The sequence below is a fragment of the Tupaia chinensis genome, unplaced genomic scaffold, assembly GCF_000334495.1.
Source record: "Tupaia chinensis unplaced genomic scaffold, TupChi_1.0 Scaffold000683_1, whole genome shotgun sequence".
NCBI classification, from domain to species: domain Eukaryota; kingdom Metazoa; phylum Chordata; class Mammalia; order Scandentia; family Tupaiidae; genus Tupaia; species Tupaia belangeri.
In genome coordinates, this window is record NW_006160206.1 from 928351 (window position 1) to 942911 (window position 14561).

A 14561-nucleotide genomic window follows, 5' to 3' on the forward strand; every position below is an offset into this window, starting at 1 on the left:
TTTTTGTAATTCTAAAGTTAAAAAATAATCTATCCAAGCTCAGTGACCTTGAACTACTAGATCTGGATTGAAATATTAGACCAAAATGACATTTCACACTCAGCCTAACATATTCTATTTATACCAAATGTGTAACAGAATAGACCACATGGTAATATCTAATGTCCCAAACTGTCAGCCAACAAAGTTTACACTTTTTAATAATTTGAGATGATACCTGGTAAACTCCTGGACAGCTTCTATTTTGGGGTGATAGACAACAATTCTCTTCTTTAGCATCAGTGCTGTGTGTAAGATAACAGTTTCCATTCCAAATTGAGATACAATGTCTAAAAAAAAAAAATTATAATATCATTATATTAAATATTATGTAAAGATTTAAAGTTTCTCTCAGAAAGAATTTTTGTCATATGAATGCAAAATTAGTTTCAATACAGAGAATAAATTTAGGCAAATGTAAGCACAGAAACACCTCATGTGGTGGATGGATATTTTTTTAAAGAATTATTTTAACTTGGGACCAGCAGTTAGTGTAATGGCTATGTTGCTGGACTCCCACGTAGTCGGCCGCGGTTCACGTCCCCGACCAGGTGGCTTAAAACTCATGCCGGGCACATGTGCGTGCGTGCCCAAGGTACCGAGAGGAGAATGGAGGAGAAGGGATTGTGGCGTGACCATCCCCCCTGGGGGGTGATTTCTCGCTTTCTGTCTCTATGTCTCTGTCTGTCTGGTGAGCGCACACACCCTATAGTGAAAACCTCTCTCAAAAAAAAGGAAAAAAAATTATTTTAATTTTATTAATTATTATTTTCCAATTTGATCAGAGAAGAGGGAAGTGAGAAAGGAAGCCACCAGGTCCAGGACTTGAACCACGGTTGGCCATGTGGGAGTCCAGCCCCTTTCGCCACCACGCCACCTGCTGGCCCTGGGTGGGTATACAGATCCATACATCTGCTGACCAGCATTTGTTAATCGCTACATCCAGTCCCCACTCCCCACCCCTCCTGGTGCCCAGAGACTCTATGCTGGTTATAGAGATGAAGCCAGACTCTCAAGAAAGTGAAATAAATGATGCAAAGAGGAACCAGCATCCTTTTGCATCAAAAAAACTTCCTGAATTGGGGCCAGCGGATGTCGAAGTTAAGGTGGATAGATCCCACACGGCCAAATGCACAGTTCAAGTTCCAGACTCAGTAATTTGAAGAACACACCAGGCGCATGTGTGTACATGTCTAAAATCCTGAAAGATGAATGGAAAATGGATTGTGGTGTGGCCATCTGCTCTAGAGGGTGAGTTCTCTCTCTCTCTTTCTTTCTTTCTTTAGTGAGCACATGCACCCATAGCAAAACCAAACAAAATAACTTCCTTATTTTAAAAAAAGTCTCTACTAACCCCACTTCCGTTAAGCCCCTCACCCCATCACTATTTAGTCCTTTGCAGCTAGCTTGATGAACATCTAACACCTTATCAGGGATGCTGAGAAACCATAGGATAGGGCTGACCCCGTAGCCTAATGGTCAAGGGTGCTGGATCCCACATGACCAACCAATGGTTCGAATCCTGGTCCCAGCAACTTGAAATACATGCCACGCACCTGTACATGCAAGGCCCAAAATACTGATGGGATGAAGAAATGGAGGAGAAAGAAATTTCAGTGTGACCATGCTGCATTGGGAGGTACTTTCTCCTTCTCTCTCTCTGTTTCCAGCAAATGCACAAACCCTCTGACAAAAAGAAACTACACGGGACAGTAAGATGAAAAGCAGAGGCCCAACCTGGTGGTGGGGTTGGTAGTGTAGTGAACTGGAGTACTGGCACTCACAGGCCAACCAGTTTGAATCCAGGGCCCAGTCATCCAGGAACAACACACGGAGGCCAAGCATGTGAGCCTAGGAGGAGTTAGAGGACTGGTGGAGAGGGGGTGGTTAAACGAGATCCTGTCAAGGATGCTTTCTTTCTCTTTCTTACTCTTCTCTCTCTCATACATGTACATGTGCTATCATGAATAATAATTTTCAAGAAGCAAAACCAGGCAGGGGGTGTGGGAAGACACAGCCAAGGGCAGCTTTGCCTTCAAGATGCCCTCTCTACCCTCTCTGGTACCCTGAAGTCTGTGGCTATCCCTAGCATTCTAAGTTATCCAGCTGGGAGTGGGAACCCTGGATCAGGGGCTTGAGTTCTCCAGATGGAAGAGGAAGCTGTTATGATGCAAGGAAAGAAAAACTATGGAAGTCAGTGGAGACCTTGTGGCGTAAAATTCAGCTTACTGACAAAAGAACATTTCTTTTTTTCTTTTTTAAAGAATTATTCTATTTAACTTTATTTATCCATTTACTTATTTATTTTAATTTGACCAGAGAAGGATAGAGTGAGATAGAGTAAGAGAGAGAGAAAGTAAGAAAGCAAGCCTCCAGGTCTGGGACTCAAACCATGGCTGGCCATGTGGGAGTCTAGCACCACTACCCAGCAAACCCCCTGCCAGTCCCAAAACAACATTTCTATAATAATAGATTAATTTATTAAAAAAAAAAATTAAAACAAAAAAATTTTTTTTCCTTTAAGAGCATTCAAGCCCAATAGGAAATAAAGGAGTTAAAGTGTCCTCTTGTAAGGAAACAAATATTACATAGATGAAAATAACGTATGAGAGAGGCTAATGAAAAAACATCCTGTCTTAAGGAGTTTGTTACTGGAATTTTTTTTTTTAAGAGAGATTTTTGCTACAGGAGGTGTATGCTTGCCAGAGACAAAAAGCAAGAAATCACCCCCCTGGAGGGGATGACCACACCACAATCCCTTTTCCTCCATTCTCCTCTCGAGATTTTAAGCACACATGCACATGCACCTTGTGTGTTTTAAGCCGCTGGGTCCAGGACTCAAACCATGGTCGACTATGTGGGAGCTCAGCAATGTAACCATTACACCATCTGCTAGGCCCTGGAATGGATTTTCATTTCTTCTTTTCAAATTTATTTTGTTGGACAGCCCCATAGCTTAGGAATTCCACATGGTGGACAGCAGTTTGAATCCCAGCCTTAGTGGCTTGCAAAACACACAGGGTGCGTGTATGTGCATGTTCTAAATCCCAACAATGAAGAAATGGAGAAGAGCCTGAATTGTGACCACACCCTATTGTGATGCTTTCTCTCTCTCCACCTGCTCTCTGTCTCTGGTAAGTACAGGTACTTTCTAGCAATTAAAAAAAAAGATTGGGGCTGGCAGGAGGCATGGTGGTTAAGGGTGCTGGACTCCCACATGGCTGACCATGGTTCAAGTCTCAGACCTGGCGGCTTGCTTTCTCGCTTTCCCTCTCTCTCTCTCTCACTCTGTCCGTCTCTAGTGAAATTAAAATAAATAAGTAAAATAAAATCAAGTTAAAAAATTCTTTAAAAAAAAAGAAGATTAAAAAATAAATTTATAATAGAAAGTACATGAGAGAAGCACCCTCAACATAGTCTTGTTAGTATTTCAGGCATGTGCCCAGCATAATTTCAGGCTGACCCAGGGATCTAAATTTGCTATCAGCCCTCAACCATCAGTCATGTGGCTTTACTGACAGGGCCACCAGGCTGGGCCTGTCTCTTGTTTCCTTTCTTTCTTTCTTTTTTTTTTTTTTTTTTTACCTTTGATGGAGCCTGCAAGGTATGCCTTTCGGGCATCAAAGTCCTTGCTAAGGAAAGAGCCATTTTCTTCACTCTGGCATATCCCCTTTGTGAGAACTGCAATATAACTCTCCATCATTTTCACTGGACTTCCATGTTTCAGGTATATTCTATAAAGAAAGGACAAAAGGCAATCATTTTATTTGGCACGAATTACATGAGAAAATGCTCCAAAGCTAGGCACGAATACTTTCTAAACAATCTAAAGCTAAGTCCTAATAACATTTCTGAATGCCTGAATCTCTTCAGAACATGTAACCCTTTACTTTAATTAAAAACTATATTAAAATGGGACCAGCGGTTCGGGTAATGGCCATGTCTCTGGACTCCCATGTAGTCAACCGTGGTTCTAGCCTTGAACCCGGTGGCTTAAACTCACGCTGGGCGCGTGTGTGTGCGTGTCCAAGATCCTGAGAGGAGAATGGAGGAGAAGAGATTGTGGTGTGGCCATTCCTCCTGGGGGGTGTGATCTCTCGTTTTCTGTCTCTCTGTCTCTGTCTTTCTGATGAGCACATGCACACTATAGCAAAAACCTCTCCTAAAAACAAATCAAACAAAAAAACAAAAACAAAACAAAACAAAAAACCTATATTAAAAAGAAAAATGGAGCCAGCAGGTGGCATATTGGTTAAGGCACTAGACGCCCATATGGCCAATCACAGTTCAAGTCCTGGACCTGGCAGCTTGAAAAATCACACCAGCTGCATATGCGTGCATGCCCAAAATGCTGAGAGAAGAATTAAGGAGAAGGGATTGTGGTGTGATCATCCTCCCGGGGTTAGGGGTGGGGGGATTTTTCTTTCCCTCTCTCTCTCTCTCTCTCTGTCTTTCTAGCGAGCACATGTGCCCTATGGCAAAAAAAAAAAAAAAAAAAAAGCTCTGAAAGACCTTCAACAATTCTTTGATGTCAGCTCTCTCCTTACATCTGGGGAAGCCTGCTTTGCTTTAGTCACTAAGGCAAGAAAAGAAACTGTGGACTTTCAGAGTACCAATTACTCTCAAGACTATCATATACTTATCTCTTTTTATGTCTTACATTCACGACTGGCGTTCTTAGTCAGACAACTTTGTTTTATTGCTAGGATTGCCTTTGACAAGAAAGGAGTTTGATGCATTGTTCACAGAGCAAGCAGTAATTAGCTGTAGAACCCATACTTATTATCAGAGTTCCCAAAGGCAGCTATATTTAGATAATTAAGAAATAAAAACTCTTAGGTTTTTAGAGATGAATGTGTACTAGAGACATTCATCATCAAATTAAAACTTCCAGAAAATGCTGACAGGAAACTGGCTGCATTTATAGCTCACATGTGGAGTTAGTCTCTTCCCCTTGAAATCTCTTCCTGTGAGCAAGGAGAACTAAATTTTGCTTGAGAAACATAACTAGATCTCTTTGGGACTTTCAGAAGCCAATGGGATAGAAAGTCAACAGTAAAAATGAAGTTTTAGGGGCCAGCAGGTGATGTGGTGGTTAAGAGCACTGGCGGCTCACATGGCCGACCATAGTTCAAGTCCTGGACTTGGCGGCTTGCTTTCTCGCTTTCCCACTCTCTCTCTCTTGTTTTGTCCCTCTCTGAGCAAATAAAAATAAATAAATAAATAAATAAATAAATAAATAAATAAATTAATTAAGTTAAATAATTTTGCGTGCCCACGATCCCGAGAGGAGAATGGAGGAGAAGGGATTGCAGCGTGGCCATCGCCTCGGGAGGTGATTTCTCGCTTTGTCTCTCTGTCTCTCTGTCTGGCAAGCGCACACAAAAACCTTTAAAAAAAAAAAAAACCTCTCCAAAAACAAAAAAAATAAACAAAACAAAAAACCCTGATGTTTCAGATTACTTGAAAATGTCATTTACTATAAATTAAGTGAAAAAAGCAAGTGTGTCACTGCTTACCAAATTGTGTCAACTATCACTGCTTATTATTTTAATCTACAAATTGAGCAAAAAAGGTAAAGAAAAATGAATATGGTAAGCTCTTATAGATGTATAATGTATTCAAACCCGTGAACTCACAGGCCTGCTCAAACAGAGAGAAAACATATCTGGTACAATGTAAAGAAAGAGATTACAGGAGCTGGTAGGTGGCATGGTGGTTAAGGGCACTGGACACCCACATGGCCAACCATGGTTTGAGTCCCAGACCTGGCAGCTTGCTTTCTCACTTGTCCTCTCTCTTGCTTTGTCCCTCTCTGGTCAAATTAACCAAAAATAAGTAAAGTTAAATAAAATAATCATTAAAAAAAAAAGAGAGAGATCATAGAAGTGTGTGGCGTGGGGGTCAGGAAGTAGAACTGGAGCCTGGGGAACAAGGGACAGAGTTTTTACTGTACACTCTGTTCCACTGTTCTTTTTTCACTCTTTTGTTTTGTTTTGTATTGTTTGTTTTAGGGCACATGTGCTCACCAGAGAGAGAAGAGAGAAGGAAATGATGAATTGCCCCCACAGAAGGGAGAGCCGCATTGCAATCTCTCCTCCTCCATTCTTTTTTTTTGGGGGGGGGAGAGATTTTTCACTATAGGGCGTGTGCGCTCGCCAGATAGAGAGAGACAGAGACAGAAAGTGAGAAATCACTCCCCAGGGGGGATGGTCACACTGCAATCCCTTCTCCTCCATTCTCCTCTCGGGATCTTGGGCATGCACACACACGCGCCCAGCGTGAGTTTTAAGCCACCGGGTCCGGGACACGAACCACGGTCGACTACGTGGGAGTCCAGCGACATAGCCATTATGCTAACTGTTGGTTCCCTCCTCCTCCATTCTTTATTTTAGATTTTGGGCACGCATGCACACACGTGCCCGTTGTGCTGCAGGTCCAGGACTTGAACCGTGCAGTCAGCCATGTGGGATCAGTTGCCATAACCATCACACCACCAGCTGATCCTCTTTATTTTTTTTTAATTAGGTACATTACTACCACTACCACCAAAAAATATAAAGCACCATAAATATTATAAAGAAACAACAGACAGTAATGGAGAAGAGAAACAGAGGATCAGTGGAAGATAACTTCCCAGATAAAACCCTGGGCTGCAAGAGACGGGACAGAGGAAGGAATTCCATAGGAATGCCACTCTACAGGAAAACCACACAGTGGTTTTTCCAGAGGACCTTGTTCAGATAGACACTCAAAGGCTGTCACATCTGGCCTGGACAATGGATTCCAAGTGTGCATGAAAACTTAGTTCTCTACCAGGGCCACTAGCTACAGGGACTAGAAAACGAAGGGGGTTCTGGAAGTTAACCCGCATGCCACACAGGGAAGAAAGCCTTCCCACTAGGCTCCCACTGCCCCTGTAGCAGCCTGCTAAAAAAAGCACATCTGCCTGCTTCTCTCACCAGAAATGGAAGGGAGCAACTCCACACCAACCTCGCCATCCGCACGGGTGTGTGCGTAAGCATATGCATGTACGCGTAAGGTGAGCATGTAAGTGCAATAAGGGGTAAGAGCAGGGGAGCTGGCAGCAGCTCTGGGTCCTCACTTCTCTCATACTGTGACAGGAGAGGAAAATCTAGAGGGTCACGATGCCACAGTACGGCAAAAGCTGAGAAGTCCTCTGAGCAGGAAGTAGAGTCTGAAGCAACCTTGCTTTCTGGATCCCTGAATATTTCTCAGAGAATTCAGTTATTAACCTAACCTGACTCAAATAAAGTGGGAGTTCAGTGTTTGTTCAAAAACACCTCTGTAAGTGCTATTAGTTTATGGCTCCTGGATAGCGTCTCTTCTAGCAATAATAATCCCCCTTTGTGTCAGTGCCACATTAGCAAACAACTGTTTATATTCCACAGTGAGTCATGAAGTAGGAATTTATCAGATGATGCAAAAAGGCTTTTTTAGGGGAGCTGGCCGCAAAATAGTAAAATCACTTAGCTAATCTAAATAAAACCCTTAGGTAATAAAGAGATGGACTTTTTTCTTTTTTTTTTTTGAGAGGTTTTTGCTATAGGGCACATGTGCTCACCAGAAAGACAGAGAGACAGAAAGTGAGAAATCACCCTCCAGGGGGGATAGCCATGCCGCAATCCCTTCTCCTCCATCCTCCTCTCAAGATCTTGGGCATGCACACACACGTGCCCAGCATGAGTTTAAGCCCCCTGGTCTGGGACTCAAACCATGGTCGACTACATGGGAATCTAGCGACATAGCCATTACACCAACTGCTGGTCCTGAGATATCCTTACATTACGGTTTTTTTGGTTGCTTTAATTTTTGGCATGTGCATGCATGCATGCATGCATGCATAAAAATTATAAAAGGGCAAGCATTTATCAGGTTTATTTGGAGAAAAACAAAAACAGTTCTCTTCATCTCCTCCAGAAAACCTTCTTGGAAGAGCTGAATGTAAAGCATTAACATCTAGAACTACAATTCTAACTTTTAACAGCAATAGTAAAAAAAGCATACAAACAAACAGGCGACTGGCCCCATAGCGTAGTAGTTACGCAAGTGTGAAGGAAGCCAGATCCCACGTAGCAGACTAGGGTTTGAGTCCATACCCCATTAACTTGAAAAACATGCCAGCCATGTAAACATGTCCAGGATCCTGATGGAATAGGGAACTGTGGGAAAAAAGACTATAGCATGCCTATGCTAATTGGTGGATTCTCTCTCTCCCTCGCTCTCTTTTGCACATGCACATACACATATATACCTAGCATTAAAAAAAAGAGAGAGTGAGAGGGATGGGGGATCAAGGCCAAACAACTAAGATCTTGCAATTTTTTTTTTTTTGAGAGGTTTTTGCTATAGGGTGCATGGGCTCACCAGAGAGACAGGGACAAAGAGACAGAAAGCAAGAAATCACCCCCCAGGGGGGATGGCCATGCTGCAATCCCTTCTCCTCCATTCTCCTCTTGGGATCTTGGGCAGGCACACACACGTGCCTGGCATGAGTTTAAGCTACCAGGTCCAGGACTCGAACAGTAGTTGACTACATGGAGGTCCAGTGACATAGCCATTATGCCAACCACTGGTCCCCCTCCAAAAAATAAATTTTTTTTAAATTTTTTTTTTCTTTTTTTGGAGAGGTTTTTGCTATAGGGCGCATGCGCTCACCAGACAGACAGACAGAGACAGAGAGACAGAAAGCGATAAATCACCCCCCAGGGGGGATGGCCATGCCATAATCCCTTCTCCTCCATTCTCCTCTCAGGATCTTGGGCACACACGCACACGTGCCCGGCATGAGTTTAAGCCACCGGGTCCGGGACTCAAACCACGGTTGACTACATGGGAGTCCAGCGACATAGCCATTATGCTAACTGCTTGTCCCTCCTTCCAAAAATTTTTAATCCTTAAAAAAAAAAAATCAATGTTGGGGCCGTTGGGGCCAACAGGTGATGTGGTTAGGGCGCTGAACTCCCACATAGGTAACTGCAGTTGAGTTCTGACCTGGTAACTTGCTGGCTTACTTTCCCTTTCACTCTCACTCTGTCTCTCTGGTGAGTGCTTTACAGCAAATTAAAGAAAAATAATAATAATGATAAATAAAATAATTCTTTAAAAAAAGAAGTCCATGTCCCTAACAATAGGAAATTAGACTGGTATATTTTAGATAACTTTTTCAACAGCTGAGATGAAACTAAAGGACTTTATGTGAATCATCATGAACCAATTCTTCAGAATTTTCTAGTGCATTCAGCTAAGAAATACTTTCCTGAGCTGCCCCACAGCACAGTAGTTAAGCACTGTACGTAGAGAGCTGGATCCCATACGGCTGATTGTAGTCTGAATTCTGGCCTTGGCAACTTTCTCCTTCCCCAGAGCATTTTCCCTAATAAAAGGAGCAATATCAACAAAGCAGACGAGAATGTCTCTCTTTACAGAATAGTCTCTGAAGGGCCACTAACAATTAAGTTGGGGAGATAAAAGGGCTGAAATTTGCTTTCTCAGTGAAGAAATCAGCTATGGAACTAATGAGTAAGATGTCCATTTTTATATATTAGTATTTAATACCGTTTTCATACAGACCTACACAATATCCTAGTGAAGGCAGCATATTTCTCTGGGTTAAAATCTTTGGCGGTCAGAACAATAGAAAAATGAGTCACCTGTCCAAAAGAAACAAAAAGTACACTTTTTAAAGGCACTTTCATAGAATTCATTTTTATTATTATATTCTAACAAACCTCTTTTACTAGATATACCAGTGTTAAATGGAAAAGACCACAACGTAAAAATGTCCTCACTTGCTTCTTTACACTTTTATAAGTATGTACATGTACGTGTGTGTACATGTATGTATCTCATATATACACATATATTTAATTTCTTACATAAGAACACAATGCTTTTAGGAAGTTTTTATAAAAACACAAAGATATTTTACTCAAATGTAAAAAATGTGAGTTTCTGGGAACCAGTAGTTAGCGTAATGGCTATGTCGCTGGACTCCCATGTAGTCGACCGCGGTTCACGTCCCGGACCCGGTGGCTTAAAACTCACGCTGGGCGCGTGTGCGTGCGTGCCCAAGATCCCGAGAGGAGAATGGAGGAGAAGGGATTGCGGCGTGACCATCCCCCCTGGGGGGTGATTTCTCGCTTTCTGTCTCTATGTCTCTCTCTGTCTGTCTGGCGAGTGCACGCGCCCTACAGTGAAAATCTCTCCCCCCAAAAAAAAAAATGTGAGTTTCTTTGTCTTTTACCTTTTTTTTTTTTTTTAAGAGAGATTTTTGCTATTGTGTTTGTGCGCTCACTGGAAAGCTGGAAAGACAGAGAGAGACAGAAAGCGAAAAATCACCCCCCAATGGGGGATGGCCACACTGCAATCCATTCTCCTCCATTCTCCTCTCAGGATTTTGGGCCCACCCACACCTGGTGTGAGTTTTAAGCCAACAGGTCCCGGACTCAAACCATGGTCAACTATGTGGGAGTCCAGTGACATAACTACTACACCATTTGCCGGTCTCAAAAACGTGTTTCTTTTTAATGTCCCCTAATCTCATCAAAGCAGAACTAGCTAGGATTGCTAAATCAGACCTATCAATTTAGTAACTGTTTTTCATTAATGAGATCACAGAAGGATAAAAATCACCAAAACACATCTCAGTGACAATCATATAGTTCCTGAAATAATTAACACTCTGTGGGGTGATATAAAGGCACTGTTATATATATGCCTTTATTATTATAAATACAAATTTCTCATAGTCTTATACTTAATTTTTCCATTAATGAAACAAATGTAGAACTTTATAATAAGCAAAGCACTGAAGAAATATATTCATAATATTGGGTTGTTGGGAAAGTCATGATGCATTTTTACATAGAAAACATGTCATGACCTAATAAGTCATATCTGGAGGTATAAGAACCATCTCTAAATCTTGCCATCTTTCAAATCTGGAAATCAACAGATGTGACAGTGATGCTGCTGTAACTTGAAAGTCTGTGATGCAAAACATGAGATGAATCCACTCAAGGTAAATCAAGACTTTTCGGCAAGAACTTACAGAACATAAAGCAAAGATTTTGTAACACACTGAAACCTATCTTCTCGCAAATTTACATTCCTCATTATGAACCTCTGTTTCAACTTAAACCTATAACAATTTCTAAATTGTTGCTTCTTGTGTTTCTAGACATCATTCCTTAAGTTTAAACTGGTATTTCCATCATGATTTGTACAGTTCATTATTGGCTACAAAATTAGCCTTGGGGCCCAGCAGGTGGCATGGTGATTAAGGCACTCAACACTCCCACATGGCCGACCACGGTTCCAGTCTTAGACCTGGTGGCTCGGTTTCTCACTTTTCCTCTCTTCCTCTCTGTGTCTGTCTCTGGTCAAATTAAAATAATGAATGAATAAATAAAATTAAATAAATCATTTAAAAAATAAAATTAGCCCTAGAAAGGGAAAAGAAGTCCCCAACCGGGTACATGCAAAGGTTCAGGTACTTCCTTCTACTATTCCTTTCTTTGAAAAACCCTGTCAGTGACTGGGGATTAGAAAGTCTACAACCAGGTACTGGTTTCCCACATGTCACGTTGACACAGTTAATATCAAACAATATACAAAAAAAAAAAGCCTACCTAATATATGAGTTCTCTTAATTATTGTTTCTAAATTCTTACTATAGCCTTACCATCTACAAGCAAATGAAAAAAATGTTTAACTATGCCAAGGATAATTATATCCTTTAGAATAGTTTTTTTTTAATTATTTTATTTAACTTTATTTGTTTTAATTTGACCAAAGTGAGCGAGAGAGAGAGGGAAAATGAGAAAGCAAGCCACCAGGTCCAGGACTCGAACCATGGTCTGCCATGTGGGAGTCCAGCGCCCTTAACCACTACACCATCTGCTGGAGCCAGGAATAATTTTTAATTGTGGAAAAATATTTCTTTGCATTTTTAATCAGTCATGCCTTGAAACTATTTTTATATGCTTATTCCATCAAATATAACCTGAATAAAAGAAAAAAGAAAAGACAATGGATTGCTCTAATACACACTAATATATAAATCACAGGAGCTGTGATATAATAAACACCAAAAATATTTATAGAATGAATGAGTAAAATGTGAAAAATGACATTCCCAAAATGAAAACAATAATATTTTCAAAAATGTAGTATGAATGGTCTAGAATTAAGTTATTTGAATCACCTGACATCATTAATTATTATTTATTTTTTACTTTAATGCAGTCATACCTTTTTCAAAACTGAAGAATCTGGAACTTCAACTGTTGTGATATAAAACCATGTTCTTCTGTACTGACCAAAGACAAAGGGATGGAGAAGTTTGTTTTCATCTGTAAGGCAGCATTTTCTTAGCAGCAGATTCCTTAATGCAGCTGTCGTGGAAGGATAACACCACACCCACAGAACTTCTCCATTTGTGTCCTTTTCTACGGTGGAAAGATGGTCACTGTGAGAATGTCAAACAGCAGCAAGGAAGTGAATTGATTGGTTACTCAGAAGCTCTTAGTGGAATCAGTTTTAATACCCCATTTACAAAAGCAACCCAGACACCTGAGGCCCCGATTCCCACCTATCTCTACTGCTCAAATAACCTCGCTCCCATGATCTTGAACTTAAGCCACTTGAGTAAAACTCTTTTAATGACAAGTCATGAATGAAAGCTTAGCCTTAGAGATTTGGGAAAGTTCCTCCCTATGAGCAACAAATGCTCATAAACTTCTAAGTATATTAAGTTTTTTAGTTACATGGAAAACCTTTAATAAATACATAGAGTTTATTAAAAACAAAATAGGAGGGACAGCTCTACAGCTTACTGGTTTAAGAGGGCTGATCCCACCTAACTCATAGTGGTTTGAATACCATTCCTGGTGGCTTGTAAAACATGCCAGGCGCGTGTGCATGCATGCCCCCAATCCCAACTGAATGGAGAAATGAAGAAGGGATTGAGGCATGATCGCATCCCACTGGGGGGGGTGCTTTCTCCTCTTCTGCTCTCTAGCGCACATACCCTCCAGCATTTAAGCAAAAGAAAACTGAAGATGAAGAAAATGGTGAAATCTCTTTCAAATCACGTTACATATCAACTTTGCAAATTTGGAACTAAAAAAATTTAAATAATAATAAACGTTACTCAGGTATATGTGTAGTTTTATAACCGAAATAAACACCTCAATTACAAAAAAGAATTAGCTAATAAAAACTCAGGCAAAAAGACCCTAAACTTTAGAGAAAGTTAATTGCATACTTAGCAGTAAGAATCCAATTTTTAATCTATAGATTAAAAAAATTATTTTTATGGGGCTGGCAGGTGACATGGTGCTGGACTCCCACATGGCCGACTGTGGTTCAAGTCCTGGACCCAGTGGGTTGCTTGCCCACGCTGTGTCTCTGTCAAAATTGAAAAATAATAATAAATAAATTATTCTTTAAAAACAAACAAAAAAACCTTTTTATTATGGAAAACATCAAGTACATACATAAAAATTAAAAGAATACAATGAATTCCCTGTATGCATAAATCAGCTTTAGCACTTGAACTTCCTTATTTTCATACTGGGGTGGAATACCCCCCATTATTTTGAAGCAAATCCCTTTTAATTCACGTCACTAGGAAAACTAAGACACCTGCTCAATTGAAAATGTGGTCATAAGCCATCTTTTGCTCCATAAAGTCAAAGGTTAACTAGGCCTTAATTCTGAAGTACATGAGGTACTTGAATTTTGCTTTTAAGCAGTTTTAAATCACGTTAGAAATGAATACAGAAAGCCGTTTCCAGTGTTTTCAAAGCCCTACTTTGAGACAGAAAAATAACCAGCACATTTCTTCAGTTTTGCTAAACCTAAACAATGTTCTTGTGCACTGTGCAGAATTGAGAGAGTGTTTAGAGGTGTAAAAATCTCAGGAGAATGAATATTTTCCAAGGGAATCGACATACGTTCATTCAAGCAACCTGGTCACTTTTCGGATGAACGATTTCTTGAAACATCCAATCCTGAAACACTGCTTAGGGCTTACTCACACGTTTTGGGCTACTCAAAGATGTCGAAGCTAACTTCCCCACACATAAATTCTCAGAACTAATCGGATCCCACCACATGAGACTGCAAAAAACGCCTGCTCTCAGCAGGAGCTCGATCATATGATGCAGCCGTTCTTCACTTGTAGGTGTGGGGCTCCGGGGCTACACTGCCAGGGTTTTAGTCCCGGCTCTGCCGATTCCTAACGTGTGTCCGTGCACAAGATCCTGCGCCTCCATTTGCTTCTCTAAAGTGGTCACCAGAACGTCACCCTCTGGTTAGACTTAAAGGAAGATAATCCGTGCACAATGCTTAGCACCCGGGCCCGACATAGTTAGCACACAGATCACGAACTGCGCTGGATCCCACGACCTGGTCCAGGCAGCCATGCGAGGCTCCCCACACTCCGAGCCAACCACCCGAGCCGGGTTCCGCAGAACTCGGCCCTGCCCTCCCTG

At 41.1% G+C, this 14561-nt stretch overlaps 1 protein-coding gene across 4 annotated transcripts in view; it reads right to left on the minus strand.

Moving 5' to 3' along the window:
• The window catches only part of DENND10 (DENN domain containing 10), a 29746-nt gene that overhangs the window by 14734 nt on the left and 451 nt on the right, over window positions 1–14561 (minus strand). For 3 of the 4 annotated variants that reach the window (XM_027776566.1, XM_006160403.3, XM_006160404.3), the window contains exons 2-5: window positions 12316–12512; window positions 9634–9713; window positions 3625–3773; window positions 218–329 (exon numbers count right to left, since the gene is read on the minus strand). In XM_027776566.1, coding sequence (XP_027632367.1) covers window positions 218–329; window positions 3625–3773; window positions 9634–9713; window positions 12316–12512 — 538 coding nt within the window. Of the gene's footprint in view, window positions 1–217; window positions 330–3624; window positions 3774–9633; window positions 9714–12315; window positions 12533–14561 lie in introns of all 4 variants that reach the window. The other variant, XM_014592367.2, reaches the window with a different exon arrangement.